This window comes from Eriocheir sinensis, chromosome 21 (assembly GCF_024679095.1).
Source record: "Eriocheir sinensis breed Jianghai 21 chromosome 21, ASM2467909v1, whole genome shotgun sequence".
Classification (NCBI taxonomy): domain Eukaryota; kingdom Metazoa; phylum Arthropoda; class Malacostraca; order Decapoda; family Varunidae; genus Eriocheir; species Eriocheir sinensis.
In genome coordinates this window covers 15,699,805-15,721,019 of record NC_066529.1, presented here as the reverse complement: position 1 = coordinate 15,721,019, position 21,215 = coordinate 15,699,805, and the positions used below count along the sequence as shown (strand labels likewise).

At 42.3% G+C, this 21,215-nt stretch overlaps 1 protein-coding gene across 6 annotated transcripts in view; it reads left to right on the top strand.

Moving 5' to 3' along the window:
• The window catches only part of LOC127001747 (rho family-interacting cell polarization regulator 2-like), a 144,717-nt gene extending 123,502 nt beyond the window's left edge, over window positions 1-21,215 (top strand). For 4 of the 6 annotated variants that reach the window (XM_050866888.1, XM_050866889.1, XM_050866886.1 and 1 more), the window contains 17 exons: window positions 1,998-2,102; window positions 2,962-3,121; window positions 3,566-3,723; window positions 3,908-4,068; window positions 4,488-4,617; window positions 6,451-6,663; window positions 6,842-6,958; window positions 7,425-7,628; window positions 8,567-8,668; window positions 13,339-13,470; window positions 14,316-14,438; window positions 14,649-14,795; window positions 15,175-15,327; window positions 16,094-16,217; window positions 16,743-16,914; window positions 17,385-17,532; window positions 18,269-21,215. In XM_050866888.1, the coding sequence (XP_050722845.1) occupies window positions 1,998-2,102; window positions 2,962-3,121; window positions 3,566-3,723; window positions 3,908-4,068; window positions 4,488-4,617; window positions 6,451-6,663; window positions 6,842-6,958; window positions 7,425-7,628; window positions 8,567-8,668; window positions 13,339-13,470; window positions 14,316-14,438; window positions 14,649-14,795; window positions 15,175-15,327; window positions 16,094-16,217; window positions 16,743-16,914; window positions 17,385-17,532; window positions 18,269-18,667 (2,748 nt within the window). In that variant the 3' untranslated portion in view covers window positions 18,668-21,215. The remainder of the gene's footprint in view (window positions 1-1,997; window positions 2,103-2,961; window positions 3,122-3,565; window positions 3,724-3,907; window positions 4,069-4,487; window positions 4,618-6,450; window positions 6,664-6,841; window positions 6,959-7,424; window positions 7,629-8,566; window positions 8,669-13,338; window positions 13,471-14,315; window positions 14,439-14,648; window positions 14,796-15,174; window positions 15,328-16,093; window positions 16,218-16,742; window positions 16,915-17,384; window positions 17,533-18,268) is intronic. The other 2 variants (XM_050866885.1, XM_050866890.1) reach the window with 2 other exon arrangements.

Below are 21,215 nucleotides of genomic sequence, written 5' to 3'. Positions count from 1 at the left end.
ATATTTAGTACTATAACACATCTCTCTCTCTCTCTCTCTCTCTCTCTCTCTCTCTCTCTCTCTCTCTCTCTCTCTCTCTCTCTCTCTCTCTCTCTCTCTCTCTCTCTCTCTCTCTCTCTCTCTCTCTCTTTCTCTCTCTCTCTCTCTCTCTCTCTCTCTCTCTCTCTCTCTCTCTCTCTCTCAGGCCATTTTTATTAATTGTCCATTCTATTTGTTTTAATTTTACTTCTCATTCTTCCATTTTTCAGCACCTGCATGCCCTTCTTTTTACTGGGAATGCCAAAATGCAGTACCTAAAAGTTTCTCTCTATCTTAGCAGCCAAGCAATTACACATGTGTCATCTTGAGCGGCTGCTGCGGATCCATGTCTGAAAAACTTTTGACATGTCTCTCTGTCCTGTATTCTCAGACACTTTCGGCTCTCACAGCATATATTTACCAAGGCCACAAAGGAGATTAGTCAGTCTCTCATGGGTATTTTTTTTCTCATTCATGGTGTAGACAGTAGAAGCCTAGTCAAACTATCACTATAAAACTATCACTGTAAAACTACCCATGGGAACACTAACACAACCTCAATGAAACTTGTATCCACTGTGTTTGTGAGAGCCCCAAAGTGCCTGAGAATATGGGTCATTTTGTCTCATCCTTCTTCCTGCCCAGCCTCCCTTTCTGTGACTGGATCCTCTTCTGCTACGAAGCATCATCAGCCTGCATAATTACTTCCTGGGATGATGTGGCATTGTAGCTCTCAGTTGATTATATTAATGCTTGATTTTATTTCTTGTCTAATGAACATGAGCACTCCAGCACCGACGTAGATCTTGCTGCGTGTTTGTCTGTATGTTTGTGGACTTGCTATTAGCATTTTGTCGAGATTTCATACTCCTCTGTGGAAGTTATCCTCCACATGTTCAAGGGCCAGTGTAACAGAGATGAGCACTGAGGCCATGCACAGCTATATCATATGCCCCCAACTTCACCATTTATTTTTTAGTGAGTTCAGGCATTACCATCCCTTGATTTCCAATGATTAATAAGACCAGCATTTTCTCTAACAATGAACTTTATTAAACACATTTATCTTACTATTGGTGATTGATATTCAAATTAAACTACAGCCATTGGTTTTTATTAATATTATTCACTGTATTCAGCATCCTCAAAGATACAGTTCCTCATATTGATTAATGGGGACATATATATCTGATTTAACATTACTTTTGATTTTCTGGGTCCTATCTCTTACCTCTCTTTGGCCATCATTAAAATCTACACCCTTGGCTCTATGCATGTGTACAACGTTCTTATTCCGAGTGACCTTGAGGCATGTTCCATCGTATACTCTCACTGTACTGTTTCCCTCTGCAGCATGGTGTGGTCTGTAGAGCATGGCATGGAAATAATGACACGTTGCCATATATATCATTCTGTAGTAGTGGTGTCTTCATGTAGATTTAGGTCAGCATAACTTCATTGCCTTTTGTTTTTCTTCAGTATAACTCCATGCTGCTTTCTCTATTGCTGAAGCTGCTCTTAATATTCGGGAAATAATTATCCACTTTATACTGCAAAAAGATTAAAAAAAAAATTATCCACTCAATACTGCAAAAAGATTAAAAAATTATATCAATGCACAGTTACTGCAGTAAAGATCTGATGAGTTTATTAGAGGTAGTGTTTGTTTATGCATAGGACTTAAGTATTTGGTGATTTCAAGTTAGTTGTTCAGTAAAAAATAACAAAATAACTTTTAAAAACATTCTGGAAATTACTTCAAACGTTGACTTAAAATGTTTGTTTGCTGCAGACGCATAAACTTTTGTACACAATTACAAAACTTGCTAACTTTGACATTAAATGAAAAAATAAAAAAATATAAAACCTTAGTACATCCAAAATCATCAAAATAAGAAATAGGAAAAGTAGGCAAAACAGTAAATGGGAGTCCATGTATTTCTTGCCTCATCCTTGTGTCTCTTGCTTCCCGTGTGCAGCAAATCAAGGCTGCCGAGCGCTACCTCAAGAGGGTCGAGTACCACCTGAGCAAGCTGGAGGACCTGCAGGACCAGTACACACTGCACCAGAAGCTGAGGGATGGGGTGAGTCCTGCACACCAACACTGGGGGGAGGCGAGGGGAGGAGGCAGCCTTCCTTGGGGTGTGGCTCTTGTGGACCAAATGGAGTAACCCTTGAGTCATTTGTTATCTATAAATTATTCAGTATATTTCAGCATTTGTCTTGCACAGTTTATTTATCTTTTTTTGTATTTTTATTCATTTATTTAAAGAGAGCCTTCCTTGGGGTGTGGCTCTTGTGGACCAAATGGAGTAACCTTTGAGTCATTTGTTATCTATAAATTATTCAGTATATTTCAGCATTTGTCTTGCACAGTTTATTTATCTTTTTTTGTATTTTTTATTCATTAAAAGAGATCCTTCCCTGGGGTGTGTCTGTTGTGCACCAAATGAAATAAATAATAATCTTTGAGTATTATATCCTCTATAAATTGCTCTCAATATATTTCAGAATTTGTCTTGCACAGTTTTATTTTAGTAATTTTTATTTAATTATTTATTTTTTAGTGTAGAGCATTTGTCTTAGTCCTTTACAGTCTTTGGGGTATTGCTCTTGTGGGCCAAATGGAATAGTCCTCAAGTCATCTATTACCTACAAATTATTCAACATATTTCAGAATTTGTCTTGGATGGTTAATTTATTTTATTCTAGTAATTTTCGTATTTTTAGAATGGTTCATTTTTGCCTTAGTCTTCCACCACATAAAGCGTGCTTTGATGAAATGGATTCATGATGTTGATATAAATTGTAGGGTTTGTTGAAGATCTTTGCAGTACTGGTTTGAGTTATACAATCACTCACCTTTTAGAACCTTGCAATCCTTATTTCAAGCAATATATACATTAGAGCAAAGGATAATGAAGAAACATGTCAATATCTCAGGTACGAACGATGGCCTACGCGTACGCTCTCTCGCCGGGAAAGGAGAAGGCGTCGGCGCTGAGCAACGTGCGGTCAGGCTACAGGGAGTGCACGGAGACGCTGTGTGCCCTCGAGGTGAAGATTGAGCAGCTCATCGGCACACTGACCCTCGAGATGAAAGGTAACGTGCTCATGAGGGCATCTTGGTCATTGATCTTTTATAGGGATGGTATGGTGTTTGTTGCTGTTGTGATGGGTAGTGATATGCATTATTGTTTTCCTTTACTTGATTAATTATTAGATTTTTGGAGCCATCGTTTCAGGCATAATGAATGAGCTAAGTATGGAAACTAAAGGATTTTCTAATAATTTATAACTAAAGATTTAAAAAGTTTTCTTGAGCCTCTAACTTCATTGATTTAGTAGCATCTTTAGAGTTTATGCCAACAAGGTATCAAACAACCATAACTTAGTAATGTAAATCATAATTATTTTCATCATGGTAAATGGAACACTCAGTTATGTTGCTATAAAAGAATGTTATTGTATGCTGTAGCAGATGTAACATGAAAGATGAGAGGAAAACATCAGCCTTTGAGTCATTGTTTCTCATTGCTCCGTGCAGGCATCCAGGGCTTCGCTCGGCTGTGTCCCGGCGACGTGTTTGAGGTGACGCTAAAACACGGGACACAGAAGTGGAAGTCTCGGGGTCGGGTGTGCAAGGACAACACTCAGACATGGGACAACCAGCGCACCGTCATCAAGGGACTCATTGGGGAGATGGTGAGTGAGGCGAAGTGGGGAGGCGGGGTGGTAATGTGTGGCTGTACTCAGTGTGCTGTGCTGTTACAGTCCTCTTACTCACCTCTATGTGGCTAATACTAAGCAGTGTTATGTTAGTATCTTGTTGTAGTTCAAGTTAGCATTGTTCATACTAGCAGCACTGAGCCTTGTCTTGTCCAAACAGCTGCTCATCAAGGCGGTGGAGGTGCGAGTGCTCGGCAAGACGGTGGTGATCGGCAACAAGGTGTGTGAGACCAAGGACCTCTTCTCACCCCACCCGCAGCTCATGACCGTCAATCTCAACCCCTCAGGCTCACTCAAGCTCAACATTGTCATCACCTGGAAGTGAGTCATTCTGCTTAAAAAAGTGGCATGTGGAGGTGACTCAGACACAGCATTATTATTTTTTCTGGATGTCAGTTGATGTTATGGAAATTATTGCTATCTTTCCCTAGAAGGTTTAGTTTTCAATAGTTTATTCAGTGTATATATTTTACACTTTATTTATATTTTATGAAGCATCCAAGTTATTGTTAAGTGATAAAAAACTGATGGCTCTGAGTTCTGATGTAATTAACTACCCAAATCAGGATGAAAAATATATATATATATATATATATATATATATATATATATATATATATATATATATATATATATATATATATATATATATATATATATCGTATCAACTTGAATGTAATGGCTTAGAAATATTGCACAGCTGGAAACACATGACTTACCTCTGCTTTTCCCTAACGCAGTCCTCTGGATGGCGTGATAGAGGACGGCCTGATGAGGACGCCCAGCATGTCTGCCACCTCCCCGGGCAACAAGAGGAGGCTGCCAGTCCTCCACACACTCTCCTCCTCGCCGCCGTCTACTGTTGCTGGTGTGAGTGTCTGGGAAGTTTTTAATTTTTTTCATTTTAAGAAAGGAAAGTTGGCTAAGATATTTATAAGAGGAGATTTGACTTCCATTGTGATTCTCATGCAACAAAATGTAAAGACTACCATTAGTATGTGTTATTTGCAATGTGATGAATACTTTAAGGTTTAATTGTGTTATTCTTGTAGCCTCATAATCCTGGACACATTTAGCTGACTGGTCAAGGATGTGGGATGATGAAGTTTTCCTGTAGTGTTTACTGAGGCTCATCCCTGCAGTCTCTCTTGGCTCATCCCTGTAGCCTCTCTCTTGGCTCATCCCTGTAGTCTCTCTTGGCTCATCCCTGTGTCCTCCCTCTTGGCTCATCCTTGTGTCCTCCCTCTTAGCTCATCCCTTTGTCCTCCCTCTTGGCTCATCCCTGTGTCCTCTGTCTTGACTCATCCCTGTGTCCTCCCTCTTGGCTCATCCCTGTAATCTCTCTTGGCTCATCCCTGTGTCCTCCCTCTTGGCTCATCCTCGTGTCCTCCCTCTTAGCTCATCCCTGTGTCCTCCCTCTTGGCTCATCCCTGTGTCCTCCGTCTTGGCTCATCCCTGTGTCCTCTGTCTTGGCTCATCCCTGTGTCCTCTGTCTTGGCTCATCCCTGTGTCCTCTGTCTTGGCTCATCCCTGTGTCCTCTGTCTTGGCTCATCCCTGTGTCCTCCGTCTTGGCTCATCCCTGTGTCCTCTGTCTTGGCTCATCCCTGTGTCCTCTGTCTTGGCTCATCCCTGTGTCCTCCGTCTTGGCTCATCCCTGTGTCCTCTGTCTTGGCTCATCCCTGTGTCCTCCGTCTTGGCTCATCCCTGTGTCCTCTGTCTTGGCTCATCCCTGTGTCCTCTGTCTTGGCTCATCCCTGTGTCCTCTGTCTTGGCTCATCCCTGTGTCCTCTGTCTTGGCTCATCCCTGTGTCCTCTGTCTTGGCTCATCACTGCAGTCTCTCTCTTGGCTCATCCCTGTGTCCTCCGTCTTGGCTCATCCCTGTGTCCTCTGTCTTGGCTCATCCCTGTGTCCTCTGTCTTGGCTCATCCCTGTGTCCTCTGTCTTGGCTCATCCCTGTGTCCTCTGTCTTGGCTCATCCCTGTGTCCTCTGTCTTGGCTCATCCCTGTGTCCTCTGTCTTGGCTCATCCCTGTGTCCTCTGTCTTGGCTCATCACTGCAGTCTCTCTCTTGGCTCATCCCTGTGTCCTCTGTCTTGGCTCATCCCTGTGTCCTCTGTCTTGGCTCATCCCTGTGTCCTCTGTCTTGGCTCATCCCTGTGTCCTCTGTCTTGGCTCATCCCTGTGTCCTCTGTCTTGGCTTATCCCTGTGTCCTCTGTCTTGGCTCATCCCTGTGTCCTCTGTCTTGGCTCATCCCTGTGTCCTCTGTCTTGGCTTATCCCTGTGTCCTCTGTCTTGGCTCATCCCTGTGTCCTCTGTCTTGACTCATCCCTGTGTCCTCCCTCTTGACTCATCCCTGTGTCCTCCCTCTTGACTCATCCCTGTGTCCTCCCTCTTGACTCATCCCTGTGTCCTCCCTCTTGACTCATCCCTGTGTCCTCCCTCTTGACTCATCCCTGTGTCCTCCCTCTTGACTCATCCCTGTGTCCTCCCTCTTGACTCATCCCTGTGTCCTCCCTCTTGACTCATCCCTGTGTCCTCCCTCTTGACTCATCCCTGTGTCCTCCCTCTTGACTCATCCCTGTGTCCTCCCTCTTGACTCATCCCTGTGTCCTCCCTCTTGACTCATCCCTGTGCTCTCTCTCGACTCATCCATGTGCCCTCCTTCTCGACTCATCCCTGTGCTCTCTCTCTCTCCCCTCAGGTTCCCTCTGGCAAGGACAGTAACTTGTCCCCAGAGTGTGATCATGACAGCAGTTTTGGCAGCATGTCTGCCCGAAGCTCAACAGCCGACAGTGCAAGTCCTCTGTCTGAGTACCGAGGTCTACTGTCCTCCCACGCAGCACTCTCCACACGCACCGACAGCAACAGCCCTGTGTCTGATTACCAGGGACTGTCAAGGAGAAGTGACAGTCAAGTGAGTGTCTTTACTATGGTTGGTTTCATCTTTGACTGGTGTGTGTATTGCTGTGGTTCAGGTTTGTAGTTACGTAGAATATTTTGATGTGAAGAGAGGAAGGATGGCAGTAACTTAATTAAAGAAACATTTATGCAAGGGACATGCATCTAATGTTTGTGTTGTGTTGTGGTGACAGGACTCAATATTGTTTGATGGGCGGGACTCGGCAAGTCCTCAATGTGACAACACCGGCAACTTCACGTTGGTCCGCAAGAAGGAGAGTCGGGTGGAGCAGTGGGCCAGATACTCTCAGGTAGGCTATGGCAAGCAGGTATTACTAGATAACTAAGTAGAAGTATAATTTTATTTATAAGTAAATTGGTTATTCATCAACAGTGAGTCTTTTGTTGTGTGAATGTTGATTTCCAGTTAATGAATTCCACAGAAAAATGCTCTCATCAATAGCGAGAGAAAGTGCAAAAAATGGAAAACATGAGAAATTAAAATGGAATGATGAATACACTTTTTGATGAATCTGAAGCATAGACCAGCAGAAACCATGTTTGCATATTTTGGTAGTAGTAATTGACTCAAGTCCAAAAAAGCAGTAACTCACATTTTTCCTTGATATTCTGTGTTTATATCAATAGACCTGTGGAAGCAGTAATTGGCACAACGCTCAAAGAAAAGTTACACATGTGACAGTGAAGAAGATCACTTTTTCTTATCATTCAAAAGACATCCTGTCACATGAACCTTTTCCTTCCCTCCACCAACAGTTCAGCATCTCTCAAGGCTCCAACATGGACATGATGTCGCGCTCTTTCTCCCACCTCTCCTCCTACTCCACGGGCCTCTCCCCCACCATGTCCCAATCCCTCTCACAACAGCTGGACCTCCTGGGGGGCGAGCCAGACTCCATCAGGTGGGGGGAGGGCGGGCACTCCTGGGATGAGGCCAACCCCCCCATCACCCTCAAGAAGGTAAGGCTTGTGGAGGGACCTTGTTTGTGGTGTTAGCTATGCTGTCGTGGTTCACAGTTCGTTCTGGTGTTGTTGTGTTTGTTTTGTTTCCTTTTAATCTGTTATAATGAGGTAGACTTTCTTCGCATTTCATCAGTATTTGTCTTCATCTCCTGCTTTATCTCTCTCCATTATTTATGTTATCAGTTATGGTGCCATGGTTCACTTGAGGTTATAGGTAGAGAGTTTAGAATCCTTGGTTATGAGAGATCCTCCCTCAGGTTAATTAATAGCTTTCTCTAAAACTCTTTAAGAAATATACTACAAGTGAATGCCAGTGCTTTAGAAGGCTAGGACTCATTAGAGTTATATGTAAAAGAAATCCATATCCCAGAACAGTAATGCTCTACTTCTGAAGATTGTGTCAAGTTTGCAAAGGAAAACCTGTGGCAGCACTTGGCTATTTCAGTTTTTCTATACCTCTGTTAAAAAGAAATGCAATACAGGTGGATGTCAGTGCTTTGAAAGGTCATATTTCATTAGATTTATGTTTAACCCGGTAGCAGCGGGGTTCATGATTCTTAATGCCAAGCTCCAAGCGAGAAAAATGAGAAAAAAATCACCCCTCACACAAACCATTTCATAATATATATCAAAGCACTTGTGATCAGTTTTTGTATCATCTATTTTGGGGGGTTTATATCATGGCACAAATTTGGCCCGTCGCTGCTACACGGTAAAACCACAAATTTGGCCCGTCACTGCTACCGGGTTAAAAAGAAATGCAATACAGGTGGATGTCAGTGCTTTGAAAGGTTATGTTTCATTAGATTTATGTTTAAAGGAAATGCATATCCAAAGAGAGTACCTACAACCTTTTTATTTCTAAAGATAGTGTGATGTTTTCAAAATGAATATGTGGCACAACAATCAGCATCATAGCCCCATTGCTTTGCCAGGTTGTGAGTCGGCTGTGCACGTGCTTGGAAGACATCCAGGGACAGTTCCCACAGCTGCACACGCTGGAGGAGGCCGTGCTGGATCTGGACGACATGTGCAGGGTAGGTGACGGTAGCTCAGAAGGACGAGGGTGTAGGAGTGGGTGTGAAGGGATGAGGAAAGGCTAGCAGGTCATGGTACTGGGGATGGTGGAGTGGCAAGGAAGCTAGAGGAATAAGGTAATGCTAATGGAAGTTGTGGAAGAGGTGGATGGAGGAAAGAGGAGGAATGTTGAAGAGAAGGAGGAGGAATATTTAAATAAAAAGAGGAAAGGGAAAAGAACGTTGAGAGAAAAGAAGAAAGAAGGTTTATGAATAAGAAATCAAGAAGAAATTATAAAAAAAAGAAAATGTTGAAGGAAGAAAAAGGTTATTGCCCCCATAATAAAAATAATAAAAGACAAAGAAGTGGTAATCTAAGGAATATTTTAAATGAATGCTGTTGAAAAAAAGGAACAACAGCCAGAAATGAAGTCAAGGAAAACTAAATATTTAGATTCAAAGTTTAGTCCAAGAGGATGACTGAAGGAAGGATGAACAAGCTAAGGAATAGCTGGGGCATGTGCCTAGCTCTCTCTCTCTCTCTCTTTTTTACAGCAGAGGAGACAGTGCAAGGGCGTAAAAAAAAAGAAAACAATAATGAAAAAAAAAGCCCGATTTAAGGCACTGAAAATCCCAAATTAGGTAAATAAATCAAGGTTAGGAAAGGGCCTAGTGGTTTAGAGGGTTAGAGGCCCATATTGACAAACATTTCAGAGCTCACACACCCACATTTGATAAGGCTTTCATAGAGGTTGTAGTGGGTATTTCCGTGGGTAATTTTATGAACCTAGAGATAGTTTGACAAGGCTCCTGCACCATGAATGTGTAATTAACACTCATGAAAATCTGTCTATTCTTCTTTGTGGCCTTTTAAAATATTTGTCTGAGGATTGGGGCAAAGTGTCAAGCCATGGAAGTGAAGAGCTGATTCAAGGCACATATTTGTTGTGAGAGCCCAAAGTGTCTGAGAATTGGAGCAAAGTGTCAAGCCATGGAAGTGAAGAGCTGATTCAAGGCACATATTTGTTGTGAGAGCCCAAAGTGTCTGAGAATTGGAGCAAAGTGTCTAGCCATGGAAGTGAAGAGCTGATTCAAGACACGTATTTGTTGTGAGAGCCCAAAGTGTCTGAGATTATGGCCCAAAGTGTCAAGCCATGGAAGTGAAGAGCTGATTCAAGGCACATATTTGTTGTGAGAGCCCAAAGTGTCTGAGATTATGGGCCAAAGTGTCTAGCCATGGAAGTGAAGAGCTGATTCACGGCACGTATTTGTTGTGAGAGCCCACAGTGTCTGAGATTATGGTCCAATGTGTCTAGCCATGGAAGTGAAGAGCTGATTCAAGGCACGTAATTGTTGTGAGAACCCAAAGTGTCTGAGATTATGGCCCAAAGTGTCAAGCCATGGAAGTGAAGAGCTGATTCGAGGCACGTATTTGTTGTGAGCCCAAAGTGTCTGAGATTAAGGGCCAAAGTGTCAAGCCATGGAAGTGAAGAGCTGATTCAAGGCACATATTTGTTGTGAGAGCCCAAAGTAAGCTGATGATTCAAGGCGTATTTTGTTGTGAGCCCAAAGAGTGAAGAGCTGAGAGCCCAAAGTGTCTGAGATTATGGTCCAATGTGTCTAGCCATGGAAGTGAAGAGCTGTTTCAAGGCACATATTGTCACCTTCGTAAACAAACCGCCTAAGTCAATATTTTCTACTTTACAGGAAATCAGAAAAGAACTGTCATCATCTCATTTGGCTTAAAATTTAGGCAGAAATGAAAAGGCCAATTCTAGAACACTCAAACCCTGAATGACGAAGGCAACTATACAAAAATGGGCGTCATGTGTTGAAAAATTGATGTAGATAAAAACCTGGAAATCGCTGAAAAATGACAGGCAATTATTTTATGAGGGTGATGATATTTGTTGTGAGAGCGCAAAGTGTCTGAGAATATGATCCAAAGCGTCAAGTCTCAGAAGTAGAGAACCAATTCGAGGAGTTTGAGCCTCAGTGCTGCTGTGTGACATCAGGAAGGGCCTCAGATTTTAAACCCCAAACTAGAAAACCCTAATCATCGACCCTACATGAACATCGGTTAAAGCTGTGAAGGCTAAGAAAAAGAATTAGAGTTTAGGGATATTTCTTACTGACATGGTCATAGAGAAAAATCATCCTTAGAAGTTATACAGAGAAACATTTAAGTTGAATATGGAAGAGATGAGTTTTTTGTGCAGGAGTGAGTGAAGCTGTTACTGATGAACTTCCTAGAGACACCGACAGGAACTTAGGCATGTATTCTTAGATGCTTTCGGCTCTCACAACAAATATTTTCAAGGGCCACAAAGGAGGTTAGTTGTCTTCTCATGAGTGATTTTGACATATATGGCATAGAATCCTTGTTAAATTATCACTAGGCTTTTATAACTCCCCATGGAAATGCCCACAACTTCTATAAAAGCCTTGTCAAATGTGGGTGTGTGAGCCCCAAAATGTTTGAGAATATAGGACTTGGTATTAAGTATTCTGGCCACCAAGAAATGCTCGGTATAGCTACATTTAACCCCTTGACTGCGGATTTCCTACAAGAAGACATCACCAAGCTTTCAGTAACGGAGCAAAAAGTGGCTGCTACAATTCAATGAAGAAAAATGTAAAGTCATGCACCTTGGGAGGGGATATCCAGCACTCCAATACCACAAGGGAAACACTCCATTATCCACCACAGAGGCAGAGAAAGACCTGGGATTATAAGTTTACCAGGCTACCAGTGAAAGCCAAATCCATGCCAATCACAGCGGACGGGTTAAGCCTCAACTCCCCTCTGACTCTATATTCTTTTGGTGTGTGTAAAGTACCTTCTTTGTGTACCTGTAAATGCGTCTGTGCTGTTCTCTGCCAATGTCCTCAAAGCTGTACCTCTGTGTCGGGTACTGTTTCTGTACTCAAAAGGCTGTATATAAAAGCTTGATCTTCTCGTCTTCACAACTCTATATAGGAGCATTCAAAACTTTATACATTTCCATAGCTGTATATAAGGCACCATTTTTTATTCCTTCAAAACAAATGGTGACCTTATGGACCCTCTCTACCTTTAGGAGCTAACGGTGGACACCTCATGTACATTATAAGTTTGTATATAAGCCTCAGGTACCTCCTTTCTGCCTTGATAGCCATAAGTGAAGCCAAGGTATATCCACACTGTGCCATCCTTCCTCTGTGCACACTACTTTGGTAACATTAAGAGCTCAGCCGAGGGCCACAGCTAAGTAAAGGTGCGGCCGAGATGTGTCACGGTCAGAACACAGAATGAAGGTTTACGAAGCGTTCCTTCCTCGGTGCTACCTGACCGCTGACTTGCCTGACTCGGCTATGGTGTGTGCATGGCTGCTTCCCCTGAGTTGTTGTTTCCGTGCCGTGAATAGTGTTGATGCACACGTGGAATGCAATCACCACTCTGCCACCTTCCTCTTCCCCTCACTAAGCATTCCACTTGCCTAGAAAACATGTAATGCTCATACTTCATCTGTAAATGCTTCCTCTGATTTCCTTCCCTGTGTAGACAACCTAGAGCTCTATTTACACTTTTTATTTTGCAGCATTTTCTTGAGTTAATTTTTAAATATCTAAAATTTCTTACAAAGTTTCAGTGCTTAATAATCACTTCACTGTGAAAACCAGCACTTGATGCAACAGTTTAAAGTTAATTTTTTCTTTCACTCAGAACAGATATATTGTATTGAGTTAAAAAATATTGTAAAATGGTCCATATAATCATCTGGAAATACTTCCCTTCATAGGCTTAGCAGTAAAGATTTCCTTATCCCGTCACCACTCAGCTCCCTGTGCTGCCTGTGTGTTGTGTAGAAGTGTTGCCGAGCACTTGCCTCCCTGTATCTGTATTGCTGCCGTGGCATCTCAGCCCCTGTCTGTGTTGAATAAAAAGCATGCTAAATTAACATCATGTGGCACTAATGTTGATGGTAATTACCTTAACATTATTGATGTACTAAATTCTTTTGTTTCTTAAATAACTGATAATTATCCTGTGTAATTTGTTGTTGTGATTAACTATTTTTAACTCAAGCTTTCAAGTAACCATTTCTTGTAAAAACTGTTGTACAGTCTGTGGCAGCTTGTGTCCGTGAACAAACACACTCCCTTCATAGCTTTTCATGGAGGAGGGTAACCTGCACAAGTCTTCTTAGTTGTTGTTTTCATCCCAACCTTCTGAGGCTGACTCCATACTTGTCCAGGGGAACAAAACCAACAGAGCAAACTCTGTATGTGGATATGTTAGCCCAAGGTTATGGAAAGACTTAACAGTAGAAGAAAATACATTACTGATATCTGAATTTTTTTTCTAATTTTACCAAGGATAAAACCATTACAGATCAAATCAGGAAGGACACACACACACACAGTACGTCAGTGATAATGTGAAGCCTCCATGCAACAAGTGGTTATTTCCATCCTTTCACTTTTTGTTGCTATTTACCAAAGAACTATTTCACTAACTATGTATGTTATCCACCTAAAAGATTTACTGTATACATACCACTTGCACTAACAAATTTCACATAGATTAGGAGGTATAGGTATACATTTCTACCTTCCAAGCACTTCATAGCTTGGGCACATGCTATGCTGTTTAGCAACTACAGATATAGCCATTCAGTCCTCGTGTAAAATTAGCCCAAATATTACAGAACTGCAGCAGTAGGCGAGAGAGCGGTGCCTCAGACATCAGCCTCTTGGTTGAGTCAGCCTTAGAATGCTTTGATTTCCTCAGTGCAGAGTGTGATGATAATGGTGATGATGATGATGAGTATTTTCCTGAAGTGAGTATAAGCTCTGGGATCCATCTTAGTAGTCCAGTAACCTGAATAGACCCGCTAATAATGACCTGCCCGAGCTTCAGGAAGGGTATTGGTGCATGCGGAGAAACACTATGTATCTGAACACCTAATAAATGCCTGCGGTGTCTGTACTAACTTGCTTCTAACTCGTGTGGTAAGTTTTTGAGCATCCGCTGTGAGTCATGTGTAGAGTGGAAGCGATGGATTACAAGTGCTTGCTCCCTAAGACTCATTGTATTGTATTGACACTACGAACTGAACGACAGAATGCCCTGGACGGTGATGCCTGTGTATGCAGCCTGACTCGTATGCTCCCCTCACACAAGCATAATGCAGTAGTTATAGTCATTTTTTCATGGTTAGACATATATGGTAACATACTTTATTTACGGCATGCAACCAGTATGTATTTATCGGAAAGTACTAATTCATCATTAAAATGTTTCTTGAATGCATATGTTCTTCCTCTTTCAGATATTCCCCATGATTGCTGTTTATATTGTAATTTGTGGGGTCTTACATAATGCCTTTCTTGTGATTAGCTTTTAAGATACTGAACTGCTGCATCAGATCTTGTAGCCTTTCAATTCTCTTCTTTATGGAATCTTCATCTTGGTCATTTTGGAAGCAGAGTAAACTTGGATAATGGTGAATGAAATAGCCACAAGTAGCCTTCCTCATGTGCAAAAGTTTTCATCTAATAACCAACTTGCCAGAGCTTAAGAAATTCACTTTTAGAACCTTGTCCCTCGTTACCTTTGAGTAGCAGCGTTCAGTCTCCGTTCTCGTCTCCAACACTCGGTAAACTCTTGGCTCACCTTTTCCAGAACTGCCGCAGTCGGCGCGACAGCAACACCTCAGAGATCAGCCTCTCAGTGGAGTCTGCCCTTGAGTGCTTTGACTTCCTGAATGCTGTCTGTGATGATGACTTTGAAGACGACCATCCGGACGTAAGTTCTGTATTGTATGTAGAGTGAGGTTGTCACTCCTCCACCCAGCATGGGGGCTCCTCAGTCTCTCCCTTGAATCCTTAGGACCCAAGGACAGAGAGGACAAAAATATCTGTTTATAATCACACAAAAACAGTGCCATCAGCATTAGAAGCAATAAGATAAACATTGTGATTTCAGTTAGTAATTCATGCATTTTTCTACACTCAGGCGTGTGAGGAAAAGAAAAACAAGGAGGCCGCTGCTCTGCTTGCTGCCTCCTGCCAGCCAGACGTCAGCCAGCCAGTGGCCACAAGCAGCGCCCAGCTGGACCTGTTCCTCTACACCCACCTCAGACACGCCCTGCAGCTCCTACAGGTTTGTTGCTCCTCCACACAAAGGATAATGGAATACTGTGATCATGCCACAGCCTCAGGGGACAGTGAATATATACCTTCTCATGATAGACAAATATAGGCAGGAATGAGAGTGGTAGAACTATGGAAAGAGTTGTGTGTCTGCACTTGCAGTAATGCAGGAAAGTAATTTTTTGCTGCAATGTGTGTTTGTTGTAATAAAAATTATACAAATATCAAATGGTGAAGGCCTATTGTGTTAATAATGCTGCACATTTCATATTTTTTTATATTGTCCTTGCCCAATCTCCTTAAATGTTTTAAAAATAACTAAATCCTGATTAAGAAAAAGCTGAGCTACACACAGAGATGTCATTCGTGTCATGAATACCTTTGTGCAGCACCTCGGATCCTTTGGACCACTGAGGAGCCGGGAACACCACTCCCTCAAGAAGCTGGAGGAGGAGGGGCACCTGGTGGCGGGCGTGCTGGCCCACCGGCACAACTTTGACAGCCTCAAGCCCCAGCACCTCATCACCGTCCCCCACGTGCAGGTGAGGAGCAGGAGCGTGTGCCTGGCCCCTGAGGTTTGCCAAGGATCCCCAGGCTTGGCATTAATATGTTTTGTTGTGGGTTTAGGGCAGTAAGTAAAGTAAAGGTAAAGTTGGGGGCAAACGCCATGCTGCTCCATCTCATTGTCTCTTGGGCCTGTGGGTTAAGTAGCCTTGTGACATAGCAAGATAATTTTTCAAATATGTGTGAGAATAAGTAGAAAACTTCACTGATCATTTTGTAATTTAATAGAAAAAATATGTTGATAAGTTTGAAGTATTATGACAGCCACACCAATGAAAACTCAAAATGTAAGCAGTATTTTAAGGGTTTTACATATCTCGTGTGTATGAGTTCTTTTCCAAGGTTCTGTTTCTGAATCCAGGACACAAACAGTTGGGGAAAGCTCCAGTCATGGGAGAAGCTTTAACTAGACACTTATGAGCGAGTCTAGTTTCCTTTGTTATTAATATAGATATATGCATATATCATCATCTTTGTAAACAAACTGCCTGAGTAACTTTTCTTGTTTTAAAGAAATAAAAAAAAATCTTAACTCATATTTTAGGCAGAAATGTTAAGGCAAATTTTAGAACACTCACTCTAGAATGACAATGGCAACTGTACCTAAAGGTCTGCCACGTCATTGAAAATTGATTGAGCTAAATATCTAGAAATCTCCAAAATATGGCTTAGGCAGTTTGTTTACAAGTGTGAATGATAATTACATGACTGTTGACTAATAGTGATGTTCATGGTGGTGTACAGGTTCTATGGGACTCGGTGGCGGGCGGCGATGACTGGTGTGTGCCGGGCCAGGCGGTGGTGGGCGGCCTCCTGCAGGTGGTGTCCTCGCTGGTGGACCCGGCCATGCCTGGACTGGCCCGGAGAGGTGGGACACGGGGCATTGTTCTGGACTTATTGCTACCCAGTTTGTCATCTTGTCCACATTCCTCTTGTGTTTCTTTTTTTACGATCTATTTGCTCTTCTGTTCTTTTCTTGTCCATCATCTTTTTGTCTACTTTTTTGTCTCCTTTTTATCTACTTTTCTTCTTTTTATATCTTTTTTGTCTACTTTTTGGTCTACTCTTTATCTACTTTTCCTCTTTTCATGTCCATCATCTTTTTATCTACTTTTTTGTCTCCTTTTTATCTACTTTTCTTCTTTTTATATTTTTTTTCTACTTTTTGGTCTACTCTATCTACTTTTCCTCTTTTCATGTCCATTATCTTTTTGTCTACTTTTTATCTACTTTTCTTCTTTTCATCTGTCATCTTTTCCTCTACTTTTTTGTCTAGTTTTTATCCACTTTACTTTTCATGTGTCATCTTTTGTCTTTTTTGCGGCAATAGTTGTTGTGAGATTGGAAAGTACCCGAGAACATGGGCCTTACCTCCCTTCTTTGTGTGCTGCAGTGTTGGAGGAGATTGTGTGCTCCATGACGGACACGGAGGAGTTTGACGGCAAGGCGATGGTGACGGTGGGCCACTTCCTCCACCACCTGCACCGCCCACTGGAGCAGACGGTTCCCATCATTGCCCACAACCTCACCACAGGTGACCTGCTGCTCTCTGGCAACCCCAAAAAGTGAGTGGCAAGGAAGAGATCGATGTTAGATTAGTAAACTTGAATTGTGTTAAGTTAGGAAAGTGATAAATGTAGGATAGATTCAGATTATGTAGATTAGTAATGATAAATTATGTTGGGTTATTAAAGATAAAATTGATGTTACAAGGAGGTCCGTGTAATGCATAAAGAGAGATTATAAAGTGAGAGCTTTTTATTTTATTGAAGGAGTCTCCACAACTGCAAGAATGATAAAAATTGATGAAAACATTATATATCACTTTGTTGCCATTTGTTTATGTTATGATATTTGTTCCTTATTTTCTTCTTTGTTTCTAATTTTTTTCTTCCCTGTCAATATGCATGCATGTGTGTGTGTGTGTGTGTGTGTGTGTGTGTGTGTGTGTGTGTGTGTGTGTGTGTGTGGTTTACATATAAAATATACCCATTCTATTTTTCACTCTAAAATGATTGGTTTCTCCTTCCTTCAGGGTGGAGATGGGGCTACATCAGATCAAGGAGCCCACAGCCCTGCACATCAAGATCATGGGACACCTGCTGGCCGGCCCCTCGGAGCTGCGGCACGTCACCACCAGCTTCGTCAACAGCCTGGCCCACAACAACCAACTCATGCAGGTGGTGAGTGTGGCAGGCAGTGGTTGTGTGGTGGCTGTGATGGTGTGGGTGTTGGGTATATATGGGTGTGGTGAGAATGGTGGGCATTGGGTGTGTGGTGGTTGTAATGTGGTGTAGGTATTGTGTGTATGCGAGTATGTTGGTGGTGAATAGGTAGTGTGTGGTAGGCAGTGGTTGTGTGGTGATTGTGATGGGGTGTAGGCGATGGGTATGTATGGGTGTGATTAGTATAGAGGTGGTGAGTGTGGTGGTGGTGTTGGGTTTATGTAGGTAGGTTGTGAGTCAGGGAGGTTATATGGTGGTGGTGGAGTTGGGTATGAGTGTGTGTATTTACCTAGTTGTAGTACACAGGGCCTGAGTCTTGGGATGGGATGAAGATAGGGAGTCAGAGTTGGAGGAGGGAGAGAACAGTACATGAGTGAGAGGTGAGTGAAGACGCTATGACTGTAAGGTATGTGAATAATATAATGTACAAGTGATGAAGTGATTGTCTGAAAACCTGAAAAGGATCTGAGTGAGCAATTGCATACATTTCCTCACCTTATGTAAGGACTGTTACAAAATGATGCAAAGTACATTCTTATCTGATATTGTAGACTCTTGCTTTATACACACCTGTCCCTCCCTCTTATTTGACATCTCTTGATTAATTATTAAATTATAAGCAAAGTCATATGAGAGGTATTAGATATAAGACTAAAACTGCGCTGTACAGTTATCCAGCCTTCTCCACACCCAGATTGTCGAGCTGTGTCTGCTGCTGCTGGAGTCCGGCCGCACCAGCAACAGGGAGGCGGCGTGCATCCTCCTTGGGGTGCTAGCACCAGTTGTACCCGAGAACACAGAGCGGAAAGGAGACGCCAAAAAGGCTGGTAAAAGCTCAAACAAGACCAAGAAACATTCCCCAGCTACACAGAAGGAGGCACCTGAGTGGCCAAGGCCCATAGAGGTGTTGTCCTTCCTGCAGCAGAATGACCCATCAGGGGAGGTGCGAGAGGCTGCCAGACAAGCCTTGCTCAGCCTTGGTTCGGAGGGACAGACGGCGCTGCAGCAGGTACAGCTCTCCTCCCATGGCTTCCAAGGGGTGGACATGAAGGAGAAGGCAAGAGAGGCCAAGGTGTCCGGCAAGAATGGGTAACTTTTTAATGCATCACCGGGCCTGTTGAAGGATTTGGTCACATTTTCAAACTCATCAGGTAGGGAATGTGAATGACAAAGGTGTCTGGAAGTGGTTTTTGGTGGGTGGATCTACAGGAAGTGGAAAGGTTGTAAGAAATAAATATTTTTAACTCATTGGTGCTGTGAAGGAAACGTTGGTGTTGATTTTTAGCTCATTAAACCGGACTCAACAAATTGAAGGTGTCTGGTAAAAATGGGTAATATTGTTTTAATCCAGGGATATGTTAATGCAATGGTTGGTTGGATTCTTTAACCCAAGTTGGCATGAATTTATTATTTCAATTATGTAAGTCATTTCATTAGTGATAATGCAGCAGGTGGTGGTTAAGTTGTGTATTGAACTCCTCAGGTTAAGACTGGTCAGGTTTTGGGCAGTGGCTGTCTAGGGATGAAAGCACTGAATTATACTCAAGTAAATCTATACTTTTAGCAGATGATATGAGGCGCTCAGAAGAGAACGGGTAAACTCGCCACCAAAAGAAAACGGGATTTTAGGCGCGGAAAATTTCTTCTATATCAGGAGATGGTGAGTTCGTCTGTTTGTTTGTGAAAAGATTGGGTAAAGAAGGCAAGTTTATCATTCTTACCCGGCCCTGGTGTGGGGTAGCTCTTCTAGATACGGAGTTTTATTCAAGACTTACTTTTGGCGAGCTCAACCTTTCTATTCTTGACGCCTCATATAATGACCAACTTCAGGAATAACCTCTCACGCTGACCTCAGGTTGGTGGGGAGAGGCTCGATGGGAATGCAGAGATTTAATGTTGTCTTGTCAGATATTTTTAGCTCATTCCTTTTTTCTCATCCTCACCTCTGTTGCATAATAGCAAAACCTTAAATATTCTGAATGTCATAAGGTTCCTAGGGCAGATCCTTTGGTAAAGTGTAGACCCATTGTAGCAAAACACCACCACCACCACCACCACCATCACCGCCATCACCACTTCCATCCCCTCCCTTGACTTATATTTTGAATTTTTAAAAGCTCATCCCCACCCCGACCCCATCCTTGCAAGTAACGTTGATTCAGGTAGCAACTTTGTATTGCCACGCTCTGTAATACCAACACTACCACAGAATGTACTCCATCAGATCTGAAATTTTGTGTATCTGCTAAACTGATACTTGAGCACAGAACAGTCAATTTTAATGGATCTGAAAGTATGTGTGTTTGTGTGTGTGTGTGTGTGCATGTGTCTATATGTGTGTGTGTGTGTGCAGTAAAATGAATCGTGTATATGTAATTTTTTCAAGTAGGTGAACCCAGAGCCTCAGTCACCAAGACCAGGCTTGTGAGGACTTGCTGTGTGTGTCTGAAAGGTGCTGTTAGGTGAGGCAGGCAGGAAGCAGGTATACATGGGGAAGGAGATTGGATGGTATAGTCATGTCAAGAGGGAGGAGGAGGGCCATGAACTCAGAAAAACTGCGGAGGTAGAGGTAGAATGAAGGAGATCAACTGGAAGACTGGGGAAGACCTGGAGACAGTGTGTGGAGGAAGACATATGAAGGATGAACGTCAAAGAGGAGAGTATATGATGATCAAGAGTGGGAGAGACTGATGTCCTGGCCAACCCCATAAGGGAAAATAAGGAAATTAAACAAAAAAAAAAAGAATAGAAGGACATTAGGGAAATGAACACAATCCCTCAACCACACCATGAAAATCCATACCAAAATTAACCCACTCCAGTTGGATAGAGTGAAAACGTAAAAAAAGGGTGGTAATTATGTCATATTGAAAGACCTCAGCATCGTCATGAGAAGTGGTGTATAAAAACAATTAGAGGTGGAGAGAGAGACAGTGTATTTGTGTGTGAGTGTGGCAGTTTGTGTGTGTATGTGCATCAGTTTGTGTATGTGTGTGTAGGGGGCTGGCCGGACACAGACAGGTGGTTGTCATCGAATGCTTGCTCAATGCCCCTCGGACAGACCCCGACGTGAGCTGCGGCCACACACAACTTGCTTGGTGTTATAAGAGCAACGTGAACTATACTCCTCACTCTCTCCATGCCATTTTTTGTATTCATGCATGTGTGAACCTCATTATTCCAGTATGTCTATTTTTATCCAGTTCTTGTCTGTGTTATATGTATGTATGTGTATAATTTCACACTCATCTAGTCCTGTAAAATACTATACATTAAAATTTTTATTTGAATGTTACCTTTTGTATAAACTTTCTCATTGGCAGATTTTGATATATATTGTTGTTCATAATTATTAGTTCATTATGTGTATGAAGATCTTTTTAGCTTTACTAAAAACAAACCAACGGCTTTTATCCTTGCTTGTCTTGGCCTGCAAGGCGCGAGACTTCCCTCCTTTATTACATTGCTTACTATGATGTCCATAGTTACGTACGCTGCTTCGACAGACTTAGTCCCTTCGTTGTCCCATGTACATAGTGTATGTTGAAAAATGTTGTTAACCTGTATATTTCTTTCCCCTCCATGTGTGGACATATTGTACACAGTCACATTATCTCTTAAAGTAAAGAAATCATAAGTTA